At 40.5% G+C, this 20,602-nt stretch overlaps 1 protein-coding gene across 4 annotated transcripts in view; it reads left to right on the top strand.

The window, feature by feature from the left end:
• Positions 1 to 3,993: 3,993 nt before the first annotated feature.
• The window catches only part of CHIC2 (cysteine rich hydrophobic domain 2), a 31,399-nt gene continuing 14,790 nt past the window's right edge, over positions 3,994 to 20,602 (top strand). The window contains exons 1-4 of one of the 4 annotated variants that reach the window (XM_074866205.1): positions 4,173 to 4,302; positions 11,167 to 11,243; positions 11,589 to 11,643; positions 11,791 to 11,946. In XM_074866205.1, the coding sequence (XP_074722306.1) occupies positions 11,200 to 11,243; positions 11,589 to 11,643; positions 11,791 to 11,946 (255 nt within the window). In that variant the 5' untranslated portion in view covers positions 4,173 to 4,302; positions 11,167 to 11,199. Of the gene's footprint in view, positions 4,303 to 4,371; positions 4,701 to 11,161; positions 11,244 to 11,588; positions 11,644 to 11,790; positions 11,947 to 20,602 lie in introns of those variants that run through there. The other 3 variants (XM_074866204.1, XM_074866206.1, XM_074866203.1) reach the window with 3 other exon arrangements.

Here is a 20,602-nt window from a genome sequence, read left to right as displayed (position 1 = left end):
CAGGAACGTTTACATTATCAGTAGCACTTCAGCCAGGCTCGTTGAGAGCAATGGGACATTTAAGCAGGACAGAAGATCCAACCCAGAGATGAGAGGCTCTGTGCCATGGGAAGGGACTGATGTGAGAGGAGGTCTCGGAGCAAAAAAAGCAAAGTACAGCCTGATGCGAGTATCCTTGGAGGTCTGCTACAGTTCTGCAGCTTTGCAAAACTCCCACTGTGCTGTCAATGAATGTATGTTACAGTCTATTATTTCTATCTTCTCTTTGGCTTCTGTACCCTTCTATCCTCCCTGCTTGCTCTCTTCCCCTGCCACCACCGCCCACTCCTCTTTTCCTTCTTACTACTTCTCTTGTCTTAATTAATCCGGGAAAGAAAAAGAGAAGCTGTTCCTGCCAGTTTTGCTTTGCTGTCCAGTGGTGGTAGGAGTTCAAAGAACAAGGTTACCTGCTGCTTGTTCTTTGATGCCCTGTTGCATGAAACGTTTCCTTCAGAAGTCCAACAACGTACTAATTAACAAAGGAAAAGACAAGGGAGAAACAAGCCAAAGACTATGGGAGGAGTGAGGTGAGTGACAACGGAGATGTTAGAGGGAGGCGGAAGGAAGAAGCAATGACAAAGGGGGAACTGGGAGAGAAATGCACAGAAATAGGAGAGAGACAAACGATGAAGGAGAGGAAAATAAATAAAGCGGGCAGCAAAAGAGAAAGAGAGGGAACTGGAATAAAGGGCTATAGAAGAAGAAATGTGAAAATGATTTAAAGTCCCCTTTAGATTACACTATGCAGTCCTTATGGAGCGACTCTGAGGACAGCAAGTACCTCGGTCAGAGAGAGTTGTGGGTGGCACCGGCTCTTCCTCAGGGAGCTGCTGGCACAGTAAGCACTGGGGAGGGCACTCCTACCTGGAACAACAGCACAGCACTCTTCAAGCTGCACTTTAGGCCTATCCTTTTTTATTTAGATATAAAGAGAGTAAGTGGCTCAAAAATGCAATTAGTACGAGCTCAGCATTTCTCTCACTTCCCAGACAAAGGACAATGTAAATGGGAGAGGTGAATCACCATTTTGGTCAGAGTACACACCAAAACAGTCACAAGCAAACACTGTGATGTGAAGGCCCAGACTCGGGAGTGCGTGGCTGGTGGGGGGGTCTGGCACATGGCAGTGAGGTGACAGCAGTGGAGGAGTGACTACTTGCGATACTCCTTGAACCAGAGGAGAGGCCCATGGTAAGACCTTCTTCAGTGTGTGGTAGGATGCCAGCTGCACAAAACGGGGAGTTTACTGACTGCCTCTAAGGGTGGTGCAGTACTGCTGAGACCAGTACTGAAAGTGTCAGCGCCAGTGAGACAGAGACATAGCAGTCTCAAGATTAAGGCAGTTAATGTCTGCCTGGAAAACAAGATTCTAACAGTGCCCATGTGAGATGATGAAAATGTTACTTAAGCTGAATTTTTCATAGGTGGCTGCTGGCTGTGTGTACTTTGGTTTTAGTGCCTGTCCCAGAAGCCTGATACACTGAAATGCCTTGCACTCACCACTGCAGTCAGTCGCAGCGCTTTGAGCACACCAGGTGCTGCAGAACACATGCTGAAACATCGTGGGTGCTTCATCCTAGGAACATCACACTTCTGACTAATACCTGCCCCAGCTCGTCGTCTGTTAAAGGCTACCACATACTGAGCAGCTGGAAACAGCAGACCATGGAACGGGCATTTGTTAGTGTGGTGGTTTAGCCCCTGCCGGGGTCTGAGACCACGCGGCCGCTACCCCTCCCCCACAAAGGGAGTGTAATACAAAGCCCGAAGACTGAAATAAGGAAAGGTTTAATACAACAGTGCAATAGCAACACAACAAACAACAGCAATAACAATAACAGTAATAGTGATAGCAATTAACAGAGCAAAATAGCTACCAAATACAGCAGTGAGAAGCACGATGTACAAAACCACAAGTGCACCGCGCTCCCGCGCCAGGAAAAATGTGACCTGCCAGGATGTGACGTCGGCATGGTATCTGAATAACCCGGCTAGAGCTCCCCCCCACTGCTGGGGAAACTTAACCCTATCCTGGTTAAACCAGGACAGTTAGCTAAGTAACGTACACCTAATGCAATGAACTAATCAAGGGTCCTGGAACTTTATTTCTCCTTATCTTACCTCAAACCCATCAAGCGAGCTAATCAAGCTTCTCACACCATGCAGCACAGAGGTCTCGGGCCTCAGACAGGATAGCCGGCCCCTGCAGCACTGCTACGTGGTAGGTAAGCCCACCCCTTCAAAGTAATTTCCGAGATTGCTGCACAGCATTAACTCTGATTACCTGGCTGCTACTGTGAAACAGTCATCTGAAAACAAACAGGTTACCAAATTCATCTGTAGAGTGAGCTAGCACAAGAAGGTATAGCTTCACTGAAAGCAGTGGGTTTCCTCTTGCTTTTGTCCGTATTAAGTTTGGTCTATTTTCTCAATTTCAGGACTGTGAGACAGAAGCAATGAGTCATCAGTCCTGCTAAATCCAACGTCTGTGTGAGACACATATGCAAGAACAGTAACTAGGTAAAAAAAAAAACATATGTAAGCATACTATATGAAAGCAAACTATTACTCAGGGGAAATTTGTGTTATTCTGCAGAATTCTTCTATTTTGGAAATGAAACCTGTTACAAGTAGCTCATGACAGAAATACTGTCACACTTCTCCAGTGTGACAGTAAGAGATGCTGATTTTTCCCTTTACAGCAAAGACAGTGTCATGGACTATCTCACAACCACACTGCTTCTACCCTGGTTTTACATAGAGCAGTAAGCACCCTCACAGCTTTGTATACACTTTATTCCTGAGAAATACACTGTGAGGATCTTTGTGAGCAACAGAGATTAAGCAGCAAGGTAGTCTTTCAGAAAATAAGCTGATATATCCTGTAACGAGACAGGAAAAAAGAACTGCAGGTTTCAGAGGAAAAATGCTCTAATATTAGAAAAGGACTATTATAATTAAGATATACCAAGTAAAGTACTAGGAAAGAAAAGGAGAATATGAAATTCTCTTCACACTCATGAAAAGCAGATTCAGCCCAAAACAGTTTGACTTTTTGGGGCTGAACCCCATAACTGACATTATCGATACATTAAATACTGCCGCAAGTACACGGTCCACTATGTCAGATAAAAATGATCTGCTCTCCCTTTTTAAAATGTCACCCTGCTACTGCTAAATTCCATGTCAGTGCTGCCTTCCCCTGTCATCACAACAGGCAACAGCTTACCCGTTGCTAAGGCCATTATGCTCGCACTGGCATTTTCCAGCCTTTGCTTTAGGCTTTGGTTATGACAAATACCAAAACTGCAGAGAGAGAACAAGAGTCCCATTCATTTTTATGGTTTTCTGATTAGCTTTCATATATATAGCCCTAAAAAGGGCCATTACTCTGCAATTTCCTTGCTTGTCTGCTCTGCACTTCATGCAGACAACGCCCTCAGCATGGTGTTTTGCATGGAGGGCTGAAAGGCCACCGGAGGGATGGTGGACCCAGACATCGACGGCACCAAGGGACACGCGAACCTCCGGCACCAGCCTTCATCTGAACAGGCCGGCCTTGGCTAGTGGCCGCGGCCTCACGTCCCCCTGAACTAAGCCAGAGGGCCCAATGGGCAACCCCTAACAGCAGGCTAACAGCAGGCCCCCAAACCCCTCGGTTGTTTTCGTGGATGCCCAAAACGGGGATAAAACGAGGGGAAAGAAAACACCCGGCTCAATCAAACAAAACAAAAAGCCCCACGCACAGCTCCACTAAGGGTCACCGCCAGGCAGGGCCCTGAGGGCGCCGACACCGCCCGCCCCGCCCCGCCCCGCCCCGCCCCGCCGCGCGCGCCCCGCCCCGCCCCCGCCCCGCGCGGCGGGTGGACGGGGCGGGGGCGGGGCGGGCCCCGCGGCCGGATGTTGTTGTTGTTGTTCCTGCCCCGCCCCTCGCCCCCCCCCGCGGAGGGTGACGGGCGCTTCCTCGCCCGGAGCCGCCGCCGCCGTCGCAGCTGCCGCTGCTGCCGCCGCCGCTTGGCCGCGGCTCCGCTGCCACCCGCCCCAGCACCGGGGCGTCCCCGCCGTTCCCCTCCCGCCGGCCCCCGCGGCTGGTCCCGACGCGTTGCCCCGGCTCCTCTCTTTCAGCGGACGCCCGGGCCCGGCCATGGCGGACTTTGACGAGATCTACGAGGAGGAGGAGGACGAGGAGCGGGCGCTGGAGGAGCAGCTCCTCAAGTACTCCCCCGACCCGGTGGTGGTGCACGGCTCCGGCCATGTCACTGTGTAAGGGCCGCGCCGGGGCCTGCGCGGCCGGGGCGGGCGGTGGAGGCCCGGGCGGCGGGACGGGGGCGGCTGCGTGCCGGGCCTGGGGGTGGCTGCGGCCGGTGGCGCCGAGCCGGCGCTCTGAACTTGGGGCAAGTCGGGGAGGTGGGCGGGGGGAGCACCGGGCCGGTTCCGCTGCCCTCCCCCCCTTCCCTCGCCGTCCGCGGGACTGCGAGGGGGCTCTTCCCGGCCCCGCCGGGCAGCCGGGTGCCGCCTGGGGTCCGCAAGCGGGTGCGAACCTCTAACGAGGCGCAGAGGAAACGAGGCTGACTGGGGGTGACTGGCAGAGGAATGCCAAGTATTTGTTCGAAGTGATGAGCTGTCAGGAAGTAAGGTGCCTGTGTTCCTGCGGATAACAGGTATGTGCCAGCACATGACCGGCTGGACTATCGCTTAGGATTGTTTGTGTATCTGTTACCTGCTCCCACTTAGCATGTGGCTGCTAATATAGCTCTGAGGACTTTTAAGAAAGAAAGGGAGTCCATGCATCAGGTACCTGTCAAATCATGTTATGTTGTGATTGATATATGTTGTTTCACTGTGTTTAACATGGGAATGACTGTGAGTTTTGTTTTGTGAATGTTTGGTATCTCTGATGTCTAGCAGCAAGTGACCATGAGTTAGTGTAGTACTGCTCAATAACGTAACAGGTGAGGATATCTTTCCTTCAGCCAGTTCTGTCAGGCTCACTCTACTGAAATGTAGTTGTTGACAGTTCTGATGTACAGTTTCAGAGGCTGAAATATCAACCTGGAGACAAAACGCATTAGTGCAAACTTTTTTTTTTTAGTATTTACTGTTCAGCAGGACTAGGCTTGCAATAGAAGCATAAAAGTTTAAGGTGTTACGGTCTGTTGCTCTGAGTCCCATGAAATCTACTGATTTTCACATACTGAACTGCACAGAAATCTGGGGTTAAATTTAGAGTAATTTTGTGTCATTACTGCTTTAATATTTGGTTGTCATTAAGTGATACTCACAGCTGTGCAGTGCCATTTGCTGTCTGGTTAAAAACAGGAAGTAAGACATGATAGACTGAGAGAGGTTTGGAGGGTTGGAAGGGTGTGGATGGGCAGGAGGCTGAGGAGGCCCCATAGAGGAACAACATACCACTCTGTTTATTGTGAATAAAAGTTATGACCATCCCATGACTTCTCTACAAATAAGTTGGTAGCCTTAGCCTGTTTCTGGTAAACAGAGCAAAGCCACAATTAGATAGTTTTCATGTTAGTGAGTACAAAAATATAAAGAACTGAAATGGAGACAAACACTGGCTGCTTCTCCAGTAGTGGAAGGTAGGTTGTGCAAGACAAGATCGAGGCCCGTTAGCGGAATTGTGAGGAAGCTTGTGTATTGTGTCAGTGACTAGTAAGGGCATTGTGGTTGAAGAAGAACGGTTGCCTCATTAATTGTTCATTAATGGTCACTAGCTCATTATTACCTTAAGATCTTCCTTAAAATATTTGTTCTTTAGGTTTTGGATGAGCGATGAAATAGGGACATGTACCTCAAATCAGGCAATGGTTTTCATCTGATTTCATCATGCCAGGTGTGAACAGTTCACTAAATACCATCAGCCACTTTTACTTTTGTACAGCCTATAACTTTTTTTGTCATTGATTGAGAAGCTTATTATTGAAAGTTAGATCACTGTCAGAACATTCACTTGGCAGATTTAAGGACTGGGTCAAGTCCTATGTATATAATGAATTAGTCTTGCCTGGTATAAAAGCGTGCATGCATTTTGAAGGTCTGACAAAAATTATCAGCAGTTAAGCAAATACTGGATTGATCTGTCTCTGGCTCTGCAGTTTAAAGAGTTGCTGACTGCTTCAACTGTGTGTGTATTTAAACAGAAGCTCTCTTTTCATTGTCTATTGTCATATCCTCTCTGATCTTACATAGGAGTCATAATGTTGAGTTTGAAATATGTTATTTCCATGACTACAGATTAATGTCAGAAAGACACTGTTACTTGATTTCATCCAACAGACAGTGGAAGCTGTGAGAGTCCTTTCTAAGCTGAGTAGTTAAAAGCAATTAAAGGAAAGCAGGTAAATATTATCCAAACAAAACATACAAAGGCCTTGCTTTTCCAGGGTGTGAGGCTTTTGGTTAGCACTAATTTTCTTCTTAAAGTCACTGTTTGGAGTGTGCTGCATACAATTCTAAAACACTTTTTTGACATAGCTTTTTAACTATTGAGTTAAACTGTTTTCACACCAGCAGAGTTTAGATAGCTCAGTAGTGAGGAGTAGTATTTGACCTGGTTTCTGATAACTTGAGGTGATGTCTCCTAATGTCAGGAAACTTGAAAGCTGAGAGAATATAGAACTTTACTTACAACTGAATTGAAAGTCCAAGGTATTTCATACTTGTTTCTAAAATTGTATTAGGGTGCAAAGAGAGGTACATGATGAATTTGAAATTTCAAAGAGAATATTTGTGATAGATGTCTGTGTTTTTCAGTGACTGTTTTCCTGTGCTTTCCTGTTCCTTGACCAATCGAGACATGTGTGTCTTACATATACCAGACTGTGTTAGCTAGTAATATTGGATTTATTAGTCTTTTGCAGTGCTGGAATGATGGAAAGCCATTGTGATGTGCTAGTGAATGCCCTCCTGTGCTGTTTGTCATCTTAGCACATTGTGTGTTGATGCAAGATAACTATATGGAGGGGGAAAAAACCTCACAAAATATATTTTCATCCAAGTCAGTTTATTTAATATTAAACTTAAGTCTGCTAATACATTTACTCTGTATCAAGGACATATGAGTGAAAACAGGGCTATGTGAGAATTATGGATGGAGAATGTTAAGATTTGTGAAATACATATTTATTTTGTAAGAGTTGTGAACATGTGGAACTAAAGAGTATGGGTTAAGAGCAGTGAAAAAATGGTTTAGTATCCCTGTAAGAGAAGACAAAGAGGAAGAAGGTAGCGTGTGTCAGTTTTACGTGTTAGGAATATCTGAGCTGTAAGGTGAGAAAAGGTTGCAGGTTGACTGTGTCCTATGCTGTAAACTGCTGTACTTTGAAGTTTCCACCTCTCACCATTTCTTTCTGCACTGTACACTAGGGCAGGAACTCAGCTGAACCTTTCAAGCAGAGTCATGTTCAAGAAACACTTTTTCAGGTCCCAGGAAGGTTAAAGAAAGTACTCATGCATGAGGTGAGCATGGATCTGTTGAAGACATGAAAGTAGAATGGGAAAGGCATAGAGTAAGCAGAGAAGAGTACGTGTCACTGAAGATGGAGTATTGTACAAAAGAAATCTAGTGCTATGTGAGTACAGCTGTCTGAGGAAATGCATCTTCAAAATATTGATTTCTAGTGTTTGATTTTGAGACACTTTTTGATGCTTTTTCGTCAGAGCTGTTATGTCTTTACAGTGAACGTGAAATAGTGTTCTGTGGAGTTACTATTTAAATTTCCAAATTGCAGCTTTCAATCAAGAGTGATAATACTGAGATCACACAATTACTTACCAAACATTTGAAATGTATGGAGTTACTCCTTTTTACTGCCTGAGTATGGTGGCAAAACTGTAATATGGAAAGCTTAGAATGATTTCGGTAGCTGGTTGAGTTAGCTTTGATGTTTGTTTCGCTACCCCACCATGTATTAAACATTGCCACAAGTGTTGAGTACGGAGGCTCAGTCTCGTTTGCTTATAACTTCACCAAAGTGTAACTGTATTGGTCAGAAGTTTGTGCCTCACTCTGCCTCAGTGTGTTTGTAAATTCAGATACCTCTAGAGCTTTTCCAGTAGGGTTGTCTTTGTCAGGCATGGCTTTTGTGATCTCCATGAGTATTTCCTTGTGTTTGATGAAGCTGTCAACATTTGAATACTTTGGGATTATGCATTCACAAAAAAAAGCCTTGTTTCTGGCTTGCTGATTTCCCAGCCAATCTTCAGCATGAGACTGAGCAGGGCTTTCCCTGCAATTAGATCTTTTTGTGTCTTAACTGAGAGCTGGGAGACTTCCTTGGGCCTTTGACTTACCTGCTTGTGCCTCAAAGTAAAGGGCTTCCTTAGTGCTCTGGGTAGAGCGGCAGCTGAAATTGTCCCATCTCTTGGTCAGGGGCTCAGATTCATTTTAGTTCTTTCAACAAGAGCTGCTTTGGACTGAATTATCCTTTTAGTTGGCCACTCCCTTATTGCTCAAATTTATATTTAATTCCATTATTCATAGTAAATATCTTCTGGATGTTGAAGCATCAAGTACATGAAGATAATTTTTTTGAAGAGATATCTCTTTAGACATTTGTCTGATTTGATGAATTAATTATGTAGTGAAGTGGTGTTACCTTTTAGTTTTGAGACTTCTGATGGCAGCTGTGTATCTTGAGCTTTGAGTCCTTCTCTAGACTTGGCTGCTTATGAAGTGTATTATATTATAATTCAAGGGATTTTTTCAGGCTTTGGTTTCCACTTCAACCTACTGGCAATTTTACATAGCTTAACTGATAGGGCATGACACTTCTTTTTGACATTTACATAACTTTTGCCTCAGCACTTGGGTTCACTCAGGATTTTGGGGAAAGGGTGGATGGTCCTCCTGTCATGGAGTATTCAACAGGATTTTCAGTGGCAGAGGTATGTGTCTAGTAAGTATGGTTTTCTTTGTTCAAGTGGTAAACTTACCATATATTTCTCTGGTTAACAATTTTCATTTGTTACTTTACCAGTTTTGAGGGATTTGTAGGAGTGGCAGAGCTACTGTTCTAATTACCTAGCATATTTGAATATTTGTAAGTTATGTGTAAGTAAGGTCTCCAGGGAGACCTTACTGTGGTCTTTCAATATATAAGGGAGGCTTTTAAGAAAGATGGAGGGAGATTTTTTTTTTTTACCAGGGCCTGTAGTGAGAGGGCAAGGTGCAATGGTTTTAAACAGAAAGAGCGTAGATTTAGGTTGGATGTAAGGAAGACTTTTTTTTACAATGAGAGTGGTGAGACACTGGAACAGGTTGCCCAGAGAAGTTGTGGATGCCCCATTATTGGAAGTGTTCAAGGTCCATTTGGATGGGGGTTTGAGCAACCTGGTCTAGTGATAGAGGGGTTGGACTTGATGGTCTTTGGTCCCTTCCAACCCAAATCATTCTGTGTTTGTATGGTTCTACTGCCTGCAGTCAGTCATAGGGAGATGACTTGTTTACTTTTCCTAAGACCATATATAAAAATCACTTACAGCATCAAATTTGTAAACTAGCCCTGTATGCTGTTTGCAAAGTGTGGCAACGGGCATTGCTACTTACAGGTTGCATGTAAGTCTAACTGTTCCTGGTGTCCATTCTCCCTGTGCTCTTTGGCATCTGCAGTTGTGTGAGGTGATGTATACTTCAACATCATCTTCAGTGTCTGTTTGTCAGGGAACTTGTGTAATCTCTCTGCAGATCTGATGTACAGTCTGCGTCACTAATCTCAAGTGGAAACAAACGCAAAATTTTGCTACTTGCAGCTTGAAGAAGCACTTTCTTTCATGTTTTAAACCAATCTCTGACTAGTTTCAGTGACTGCTCTCTGTTGTGGGGATTTGGTGATTAACAGTTAATCACCCACCTTATCCACTGCCTCCTTGAATCTTTGCAGTTTGATCATATGCCGCCTCAGCCTTCTCTTTTCCAAGCTAATTGTTGGTCTCCTAAGGCATCTGCTCTATTCCCTTAATTATATTAGTCTTTATTCTCTCTGCTTTCTCTTAACTCCACCAAGTCCTTCATGAAATGCGGATGCCAGAACTGCAACCAGTACTGAATATGTGGGTATATGAGGATTTTATGGAGAGTCAAAATGATGCCCTGTGTTCTTCTTAATCACTTTCCTAGTGGTGCCCAGTATTTTATTGCTATTTCTGGCGGCTGCTGCTTGCATCGAGCTGGTATTTAAGAGACTCATGAGTGGTGATAAAAGATCTCTCTCTTGAGCTGTAGATGCCAAACTTTAGTTGAGTGTCACATAAGCACAGTTTAACTTTCCCAAGATTCATGACCTTTTATTTATCTATGCAGACGCTCATCTGTCACCTTTTGTTCACTGGGTTTTGTGAGGTTATTCCACAGTAGGTCACCATTGGTACAGCACTTAACTGCCCATTCGATTACTTGGACAAAGTTCTCCATTGGCATGCACATCATTTAGTTCAGTAAGAAAAAAACAAAACCAAAACCCTGAGAAATACCTAGCTGCTCAATAAACATACTGTCAAAGCAAGTTATGTCTTTAAAATCTTCAGCTGTCAAGGCTCAGGTAAGCTTTTCTGCATACAACTGATCAATGTGTGATAGGTCTTGCTGCCAATATTCAAGTCTTGAGTTTAACTTCCAATTTGTGTAGTATCTGATAGTAAGACTGCTTTGTTTTATATTCAGAAGGTTGTAATTACAACTTACATTTTACACTGACTGCTGTTTACCAAATTAGTAGCCAGTCATATGGTTTTATTAATGACTTTGTTAGACAGTATAGTCCCTATTAGAAGTTACTGCCGAGACTAGATGCCAGAAAATATTCAAATTTTCTTTGAGGTTCATCCATTCTTGAACCCAACCAGCCAACTAAGATAGAAAACAATTTTTTTTAATAGACAACATGAAACTCTTCTAATCTTTAGATCTTCTGAAACCCGGAATAGTCAGTAACTCCAGCTCATCTCAAAGTGCTTCATAGCTTTATACATTCGTAATTGTTACATTTCTTTCAAATTAGGTATAATTTAAATCATGTTTTGTTAGGTTGTATTTTGTGTTCTGAAACTTACTAGTGTATTTTTTTCTGAATAAACATGCTGGTATTTATTCCATTTTTATGCTTAGAACAGTTATTTAGCACGACCTCAGTGGAGTAGCACTGGATGAGCTTTTCTTCAAGATACAGCTGTACTGGTGGAGGAGGGAGGTAATTAAAACTGTGGCCTTAACTTCCCCTCTCCCCTTAAGTACTTCAGTTTTCACACTTGCCTCTATTGCTTATAAAGATTTTGCTGAGTTTGGGGAAGAGTCAACAGTATCAACAGAACTTTAAGAAGAGACTATATACAAGATGGATTTCAAACTGTGTACAATGGTGTACTTTTGTCTGTTCGAAGTAATTTCTAGAATTATCCTAATAACAAGTATTTTTTTTTCCTGAAATTAATGCTGTTGTGATACAAACCCTGAGAGTGTTATGATGTGCTTGTAACTTGTGTCATGAATTGGGTTTATTTATAATTTTGGTATGATCTTCATCTTGTTTTTGCAGGTTTGGACTAAGCAACAAATTTGAAGCAGAATTTCCTTCATCTTTAACTGGAAAGGTAAATATTTGTGAATAGGAATTTGGAATGAGAGTCAAGATTTTATTACAAAAACAAGAGTTCCAGGTGTAGACCATTGTAAGAGTAATAGATCACACTGCTGTGGTACTAGTTTGTGTTTTGTTGGGTTTTCTTTCCCTCTTGTAGGTTGCACCCGAAGAATTTAAAGCCAGCATCAGTAGAGTTAACAGTTGTCTTAAGAAGAACCTTCCAGTTAATGTACGATGGCTACTATGTGGATGCCTTTGCTGCTGCTGCACTTTAGGTTGTAGTATGTGGCCAGTTATCTGCCTCAGTAAAAGAGTAAGTTGAACTGTTCATATAATTTTTATAGAATTGTACTGGGTTTGTTCTCATTTTGTTGTTTGGGTTTTTTTTCCTCCCCCACCTTTAAAAATTCTGTGTTACAGTTTACTTAAATTGGTTTGATTTCATGAATTTTGGTATCAGTTGTCTGCCATAGTAGCTAAAGTTACAACAGACACCAGTTAGAACTTTGAGCTTGTAACTCAATGAGTGGTAGTATAGCTGAATGTCTCTGCTAGAACTATGTACTGTACAGCACTTATTATTGAAGTAACTTTCAACACATATATATAATAGTTGCATCTTCTCTGTGATACACTTCGGGATTATCGGAATTTGGCAGTGGTTGAGTGGCAGTTTGTTTTGAGGAGCTTCGCATTATACTGTGGCCCAAATAGCTAAATGTTTTTGTTTACAAAGGCAATTTTAAAAAAAGATAATTGATTTTTCTTTTTGGATTTTCCTTCCAAGCTGTAGATGAGTAATTTTTTTTTACATTAAGAATTGCAAAGTAGTGTTTTGTCTGTGTACGCTTGACACTTAGTGTACTGTTCACAACAGAAGCTCATTGCACGTTCCTGTTCGCTTCCTTTCACTCAGTGCAGTTAATTAGGCTACCCTTCCATCTCTTCTGTTTTCATGTGTGCAAAAATTGTCTTTGTCTAGTCCTGTTTCACTGGTTTGCAAGCAGTTTCTGTGCCTCGCCATCATCTCCTCACTATTAGTACTGTTCATATTTCCATTTCATGGCAAAGTTTGTGTATATTCTCTCGTGTAATACCTCTTAAGGCTACAAATTGTGTGCAATTCAGTACACTGAACATCATTATTATCTTTATAGAATTCCTCATTTTACAGAGTCAGCAAATCAACGCATTCTAAAAATAATAGTTATAGGATGAACACTGATCATAGTACACTGATCACCTGTACTTATTTTTGTATTGTCTACCTTTCTGTGTTAAGATCTTAATGCTTAGTCCCTTTGAGAGATTACTTAAGGCTGGTTTTAATTGTATACAGAATAAGGTAGAAAAGCTTCCTAGTAACGTTGGAGTCTGTGGAGGAGAAAAAAATGTTGATGTTGGTGTGAATTACATCAAACCTTAGGTTTTCAGTCTTTAAGCTGTCACAAACTGCTAAGCCTCCTTGGATTGTATATCCATATCCTGAAAGTCTGTTACAAGAAATTAGAATTTGCTGATTGTTTCTACAGATAAGTTGGTGACTTAACGAGCTTGCAGAGAAGATGACCTTTACCATTCTAGACCCAGCTCTGTTTGTTACAAACACAAGGGAAGCTTGCATTGCTACTGTCCGTGTTCAACTTACAAAGGAGAAAGCTTCTGGTGCTCTTCAGTTTGACCCATTTTTCTCACATAATATGCTGTTGTAGCAGGAAATGATAGCAGGATGTAACATGGTAGGGGCTGAGACCACAAGCCCTCATCTGCTAAAGTGGGGCCTCTTAATCTATTACCAGAAGTCACAAGCAATCAATTTTTTGTACCTTGTTAAACAAAGTCAGAAAAAAGGCAAGGGCTTGTAGCATTTGGAGCCAGAAAACAGAGTTTGAAGCAGAGGAAGGAGTTTCTATGTGGAAAGCCAGTGAGGCAGCAGTTAGAGTAGTGCTTCCATTGACGTTTACGTGGAATAGGAGTTAAGGTAAGCTTCCCTCCAAAAGGATAAATTTGAAAAAAAATCATGGATACTCTGTTCAGAGGAGGCTGGAAGGAGGTTAGTAGTGTAATTGTTGCTGTCATATACAGACTGCATAAAGACAGAATAGGCTCAGAGAATGAATAGCAGGAGCAAGGACAGAAACTTGGGTTGAAGTTCTGGAAGTCATCCTAGACATATGTCCCAGACTGTCAGTAAATGTTGCATTTTTTCTGTTAAAGCTGGTACCAGGAGACATTTAAAGACCTTCACACCTTTTTTTGCACTTAAGATTGGGTGACTCGGGCTCAAGCTTGGATGTCCAGCATTAGTGAAATTGTGGTTAGGACTCAGCTGCCTGATGGATGGCACAGTGGTGCTACACACTAATGGTACTGAATGCCTGTGTTTAGGCAGTTTGATTATTACTCTAAAATGAAAATTGTTTAGGTCAATCTGGAGACTTCAGATCTTGTGGCAGCATCATTTGTCTGTGTCAGCAGCTCAGCAAATGGATGTCTGCTTAGAGGGTTGTCTATCAGAAAACCAAGAACTTGGTGTTGGTTGGGCATCTGGAGATTATAAGATAGAGAAGAATTAATTAACTTGTGTTCTTAAAGACAAATTGAAAGAGACAATATGCTTTCCCAAACTGTAACTCTTAATCCTGGACCTGTCTGGGAAGACTTTTTTTCTGCTAGAGGAGGTAAGGAGGAAAGCTATGGAATGTTTTTGAGGACATACTTGGAAATTCTAGTATAGGAAACAAGCAGAAGAAGTTGTAGTGATTCTAGTCAGGGCTACTACTCATAGAAAAGCAGCGAAAAGTTACTGCCATTTGAGTTGCTTGAATAGGTATGGGTGGATTCAACTTTATCACTTGGTAGACCCAGATCGGGAAAGTACGAAGTGATTTTAAATCCTTTAAATTCCTCTTATCTGGAACTACAGGTTTTGTACCCTGAATTCAGTACTGAATTGTATCCACAAGATTGTAAGATTTCTTTTATGCAGGACTTTCCATCAGTTTATGTCAAAGTGCTATGACAAGTGCAGGAAACTAATTGTATGTATTTTCCTTGAAGTGGGGAAAGTGAGAGACAGTGCATGATGTGAGTTACCTGGAGCTGCTCAGCAAATTGACAGCACTTGTAAATGCAAGATGGTTCATCTAGGTTCCAATCTGTAATTTGCTCAGTGGATTACAGTAGAACCGTGACAAGAAGCAACTTCATATTTTTCCACTAAAAAAAATTTAAATCCATAGACTATTTTGGTTTGCTGCTAGTGTCACAGTTTTGCTGATACATAGGAGACTAATGTATTCAGTATAAAGTAATCACTTACATTTGAACTCTTGTACTGCTTGTATCTGACTTGGAAGAAGGTTGTGTTGATCAAATGATCTTCCATGCTGTGCCTTCTTCAGATCTACTTTCATGGGTCAGACTCCAGCCATAGGTATAGTCACAACAGCCAGGATTCACTTATTGAGGAAACAGGGATCCAGGATGACATGTGTCTTGTTTCTTCCCTTCAACTTTTAGATACAATGAATTCTTTCTTTCTCACTGGCACTCATAATGTAAAACAATTCCAACAAATGAACAGTGATAAAAGGTTACTTATTTTACAGTACCTGCACTTGTCTGAGAAGTGTTACCCAGAGAGCTTTGCTAATTCAGCCCTGTTCCAAGTGATTCCTAGTGAAAGGACAATTACTTGGAACTGGCCTTTGCTGCGGTGATCATGAAAGACTCCCAAGACCATATAATTAGAGAATTTGATTTTGAAAGCAGGATGGGAGTGTTCCCATATAGAACTGAAATTTGTGTAGAATGTTTTAATTGCACAATAAAAATATATCAGCCTTCATCTTTGCCCTTTTCTACTGCAATAGAAGACTTAACAAATTTGTTTTGTAGAATTGCATATACAGTGAGCTAACAAGTGGGAGTGTTTCTCAAGTTAAGGATTTTATTAAATGAAAGTTTCAACTGTACAATTGCTTTTAATACAGAAAAGTAGTTTTTCTCAGAATGACCGATTAAGAAATGTCTGTTTTAATGAGGCTGAATCAATCTACCATGCTCTTAAATTGCTGGTATACTTTGCAGCTATTTTTCAGAGAAACATTTTTTAAGGTTCATGTAGACAAAATGAAAGCTGCAGCTTCAGAGTTTGTGAAGTTACAATAATTCTTTTAATCTTTCTCTGTATTCTGTATTTTTGCTGTCTTTCATTGACTTTTTAAATTCTAATGGAGTGTTATCACAAATGTAAATATGATTTTTGAAATTACAGACAATTATTGAAAGTTTGTGTATAATGGCAATATATGCTTATTTTTGTGCAGTAAAAAAGTTATGGGTTGGCTTAAATCAGCAGGTGCTTCAAACTAGGAATTCATTAAGTCAGACATTTGTAAGCTTAATTGTTAATTATATCACTTTAATGCATTTCATTGCAATGAAAGCTTTCCCTTCACTGTATTTTTCTTTTCAGTGCTTTGTTCAGTGCTAGTTTTGGAAGACTTTGTACAGTATTGTTTTCTGTCTTCTTTTGCATTGAGGTATTTGAGAAAAAGCCTGCTGCTCTTCATCAGTAGAATAAATGTTTAATTTGATTCAATATCTTATTGCCTCTCTCCTTTTATGTGGTCTTGATTCAATTTTAATGAATAAAAGCTGCAAGAAAGTTACAGGAAATACAGTCCCTCATTTGCAGATCTAGATCGTCAGTGATCTTCAGCAGTTTTACTCATAGATGGTACCATCCTTTCTGGGACAAGTTCCAGATTGTACAAATGAACATTAAGTCTTTAAGTTATTGTTCTTTAAATAAAAAGAATGACAGTAGTGAATTATAATTCAAAAAGCACTACAGGCTGAGGTGCCCATTTGAGGCCACTTTTTCAAATGAATTGACCCTCATTTTCAGTGTTAACTAAATGCTGTAGTTCCCAATGTGTAAATAGGATAAATAATTTCAACAGAAATGGTAACAATGAAAGCTGATAGAATTGCAGTACTGCTAGATTTCTTAAAAGCTGGTATTGTACATGTAAATTGCATGTTTCAGAAGGCTTATGGGCAATCTCTTAAAATGAATAGAATGAGATATTTAATAGTGATCTGTACTAATACTTTCAAGAGCTACTTATTTGTTTGTGAATTCACACAAAGCTGATGAATGCTGCTTAAGCCTCATCATTAGTTGTCACTTACGTAGCAGTTTACATCTTCAGAGTGCTGTATAAACACAAGCTAATTACAACTTCCAAAGTATTTATTAAATTAAATATGTGGTGGAGGAGCTGGAATGAATTTTCTTAAATACAGTACTCTTGCTTGTCAGTGGATGATACTGATGTTAAAATACATTAGCTTAGTTTATTGAACCTATGAATACATTATATTCATTTTCAAAACTGAAGAAAATACATATTTTTCTCCTCTGCCTATCTGCCAGGGGCTTAGCACTGGAGATACTCTAATACCATAACGCTTTTCCAAGCAGTTCCTCAAGGCAACTACATAAGATGGAAGGTGCCTTGTTTTTGAGGTCTCTGTTGTGACAATTCACATTGTAATTCAGTTTGGAAGAATCTTTAAAATTGTAATGTATTTATTATGTTTATCCTAACCAGAACATATGTGATCTCTATATTGGCTTTTGTCAGCTTAGTAAAACTTTTTTAAAGTAGAGCTTGTATGTATCAAATATATTCAGAGGTCTTTGAAATAATCTATTTTTTTAGTACTAGCTATGCAATGAAAACTTTAAAAAAATCAGAAGATTCAGACCGGGTATATTTTTCTTCAAAAATTGTTCATTATAATTTTGGTCAGAAGAGTCACTTACGTCCTCCACGTACTGAACTTGGTGGCAAAGCTTGCAGAACACTATAAATGTGAAATCATCATGTATATAGTGCTCTGATTATTTTTTTTTCTATCTCTGAAACCAAATTTTATTTCCTTCAGGGAACCTTGCAAAGGTTTATCAGGTTTTCATGTGCTTTCCTAAAGGATAGAGTAGTAAGGTGGTGCATAACAAGGTGTGGGAGCAGATAGTTCTGCCATGTCTCTTAGCAAACCTGCTTGGGGGGCAGGGTAATAAGATTGGCATGAAGAATACTTACAAATATAAGTAAATCACAAAATACTTATTTCTTTATAGGTCAAATGCAAATCCTTTAGTATTTCAAAAATATGTATTCTGAAGTGAAATTTGTAATTTCATGTGTTCCTAATAGGTTTTATGTTAATCTTAAAAGCAGCATGTATCTTTGGTTTCTATAGTGAATATTCTAAATGCTATTTAAAATTTAATTGCATTTGTAATTAGAATGATATTGCTGAACATTCTAATATTAATCAAAATAATACATCTAGGATTAACATTTCCATGTTATAGTGCCTCTTACATTGGGATGGCTAAGGTATATAGAGGGAGCCATACATCATGCAGTGACTTGGTTTTAATATTGCTTTTTGTATTGCTTTTTGTATGCAATTTGGCATGTTGCTGAAAAAATGAATGTGAGCTAGTTGAAATTCTCACAGACCTGTTCTGAAAGAGCATGCTAAAAATGGTCTCGCTAGCTGTCAGATTTGGAAGTGAGGTTAGGAAGGGTCATTGTAGATGATGCCAAATAGGAAGCATATGCAAACACTGAGGAAAGAATTAGAATGCAAAATTATCTGAAATTCCTATAGCAAATTAAGTGTTAATGTAAAGCAAACATAAAACTAGAATGGGCTGCTGCAAATGTGAGGTTGTGACACTTCTGTGCTGCTTTTTCTTAAAATAGTCTTGCTCTGGGATGTATTCACTCTTTCATTTTATTAAACAAACCAGAGTAAAACATTATTTTCTGTATAAGTGAAGCATTCTCAGTAACTCAAGCACTATGTAAAAATGAAGTAACTTGTTATTTAACAAAAAAAAAGTAGTTCAAGGAACATGACTGATGACAAAACAGTTAGGAGGATGAGGGGGGAAGCTCTACAAAAGAGAAGACTGAAGAAGTTGATAAGTCTACCAAATATACATGTAAAGTGGAAAGCGACTAGGTACTTTTCATTTTGTTCCCCATAAAAATTATTTTTGCTGAATTTTGGAATAAATTAATGAATTTAGAACAATAATGATGATGGTGATTGAAAATATTTTTTTAAGTAGCGAGATTTATTTTTTCTAAATTGGTTATCTAGCTACAGGATCAACCTCCTTGGGATTCTGTAATTTTCTGGTTCAGTCCTAGACGGACAAGGCACTGTAGAGGCTGTCCCTTTCAGAGGGATCATTCTCTTCAGCATGCACACTAGCGTAGCGTTGGATTTTACAGGGCCTTCTAGAGTTATTTTGTTAAGTTGTGCTGCTTTTCAGTCTTTCTGGCCATGTAGCTTCTCTTCCATTCTTGGCCCCTGCCCTTAGACATGCCTAACAGCAGGAGTCAAAGGCTTCCTACATACTAATAAATTAAACCTGGGAGTGTTCCTAGGAATTGGCGCTTTATAATTTGTGCCCTTACAGAGGTCCCTGGCAGGCTCTGGGTCTGTGTTGTGTAACAATTCCTAGGCATTGTCAGAATGCTCCAGGCACTATGAGTGGTTCGGAGGTTATGAAAACTTACTGATATAGATGCAAGTTGTTCCCTGCCAGCTGGCTTCAAGTGAATGGGAATGTTTCTGGGCACAGTTTCATTTCCTAATAGAGTTGTAACCTGAGATTCTTTAATTTTTCCACCTTCACTGGCCTTGAACTGTGTTCCATAGCATACTACTGGATATTTTGGAAATAAATGACGGAGACCTAAATTAACATCTCTGTAACCTTAAAAGACATCATGGAGGTGGAATTTTCATCCATGTTCAGTTTATAATTTCCCACAGTGGATGACACTGGATGAGCTATTTGGTGGAGATTCAATCCTATTTTCATCCCTGTTACAGTCAATACCATCTTAAGTCTTCATTTTCTGTGGCCCTTCAGCAGGAGGTGGATGCTTTAGATTGTCATGGCCAGATTTGAATAATTTGTTTGGAGGGAACAGAGCTTCATGGTTTTTCTTTTCTTATAATGACAGAGAATCAGAGCTAGAATTTATTCCTAGAATTAAAAGTGTTACAAATCTTTATTTACAAATTCGAGTAACAATGTTAGTTATAATTGTGATGCTTCATGGATCAGTTCAACATCTCTCTGTCTGTGCAGTGTGTTTTTCCACATCTCATTTAGGCCTTCTCAAGGGTTAATTTTGCCAAGGTCAAGACCATTTCTTCTACAAAGCTTTTCCATAGTATGAAGTTTCCACAATGGTTGGCTCTAGTTGCTGTCACCTCATTACAGGAAGTAGCTAGCTACACTTATTTGGTGACTTAGCTATTCTGGGACAGTTAAAATATCCAGTGGCTAAAATAACAAGTTAGAATCTTGAGTCTTTTGGATTGTTTATATTTGAGAAGAAATTTATATAAGACCTTTGTAATTAACTTTTAGGAACTTTACTTGATAATTTCTCTCTGCCATGTGTTTCTACTGCGGACCAAGATGACTTCAGAAAATACTCATCCAGTGTCTTATCAGTTAATATGTTGATGATAATACTATAAGATGTTCTCCATTGTACTCCTGGATAATGTACACCTTCTCCATTCTCCACATGTTTCACAGCTTTAGTGCTTTCTTAAACAGTGTAGGAGTTTGAGAATCAAGGTAATCAGAGTCTCTGAGGAATCAGTCATCTTTGGCTTACATATTAAAAACTGTTACATGGAGTAATGTCAAATAATGCTGCTCTCTATATCAGCAGGCAATATGGTGGAGGAGACCTTTCCAGAAAGTAGTTGATTCATTAAGCTTGAAATTCATCTCCCTGTGATGTACCAGCCCAGGGTTGAGACCTATACAAATTAGGTCAGTTTATGGATTGTGTGAGGATATGGGACAATATCCTCAGGGCTGTCTTTTAGAACAGGAAGTTCCC

The sequence above is a fragment of the Strix uralensis genome, chromosome 4, assembly GCF_047716275.1.
Source record: "Strix uralensis isolate ZFMK-TIS-50842 chromosome 4, bStrUra1, whole genome shotgun sequence".
NCBI classification, from domain to species: Eukaryota; Metazoa; Chordata; class Aves; order Strigiformes; family Strigidae; genus Strix; species Strix uralensis.
The sequence above is the reverse complement of the archived record's forward strand: the minus strand, read 5'-3'. Positions and strand labels throughout refer to the sequence as shown.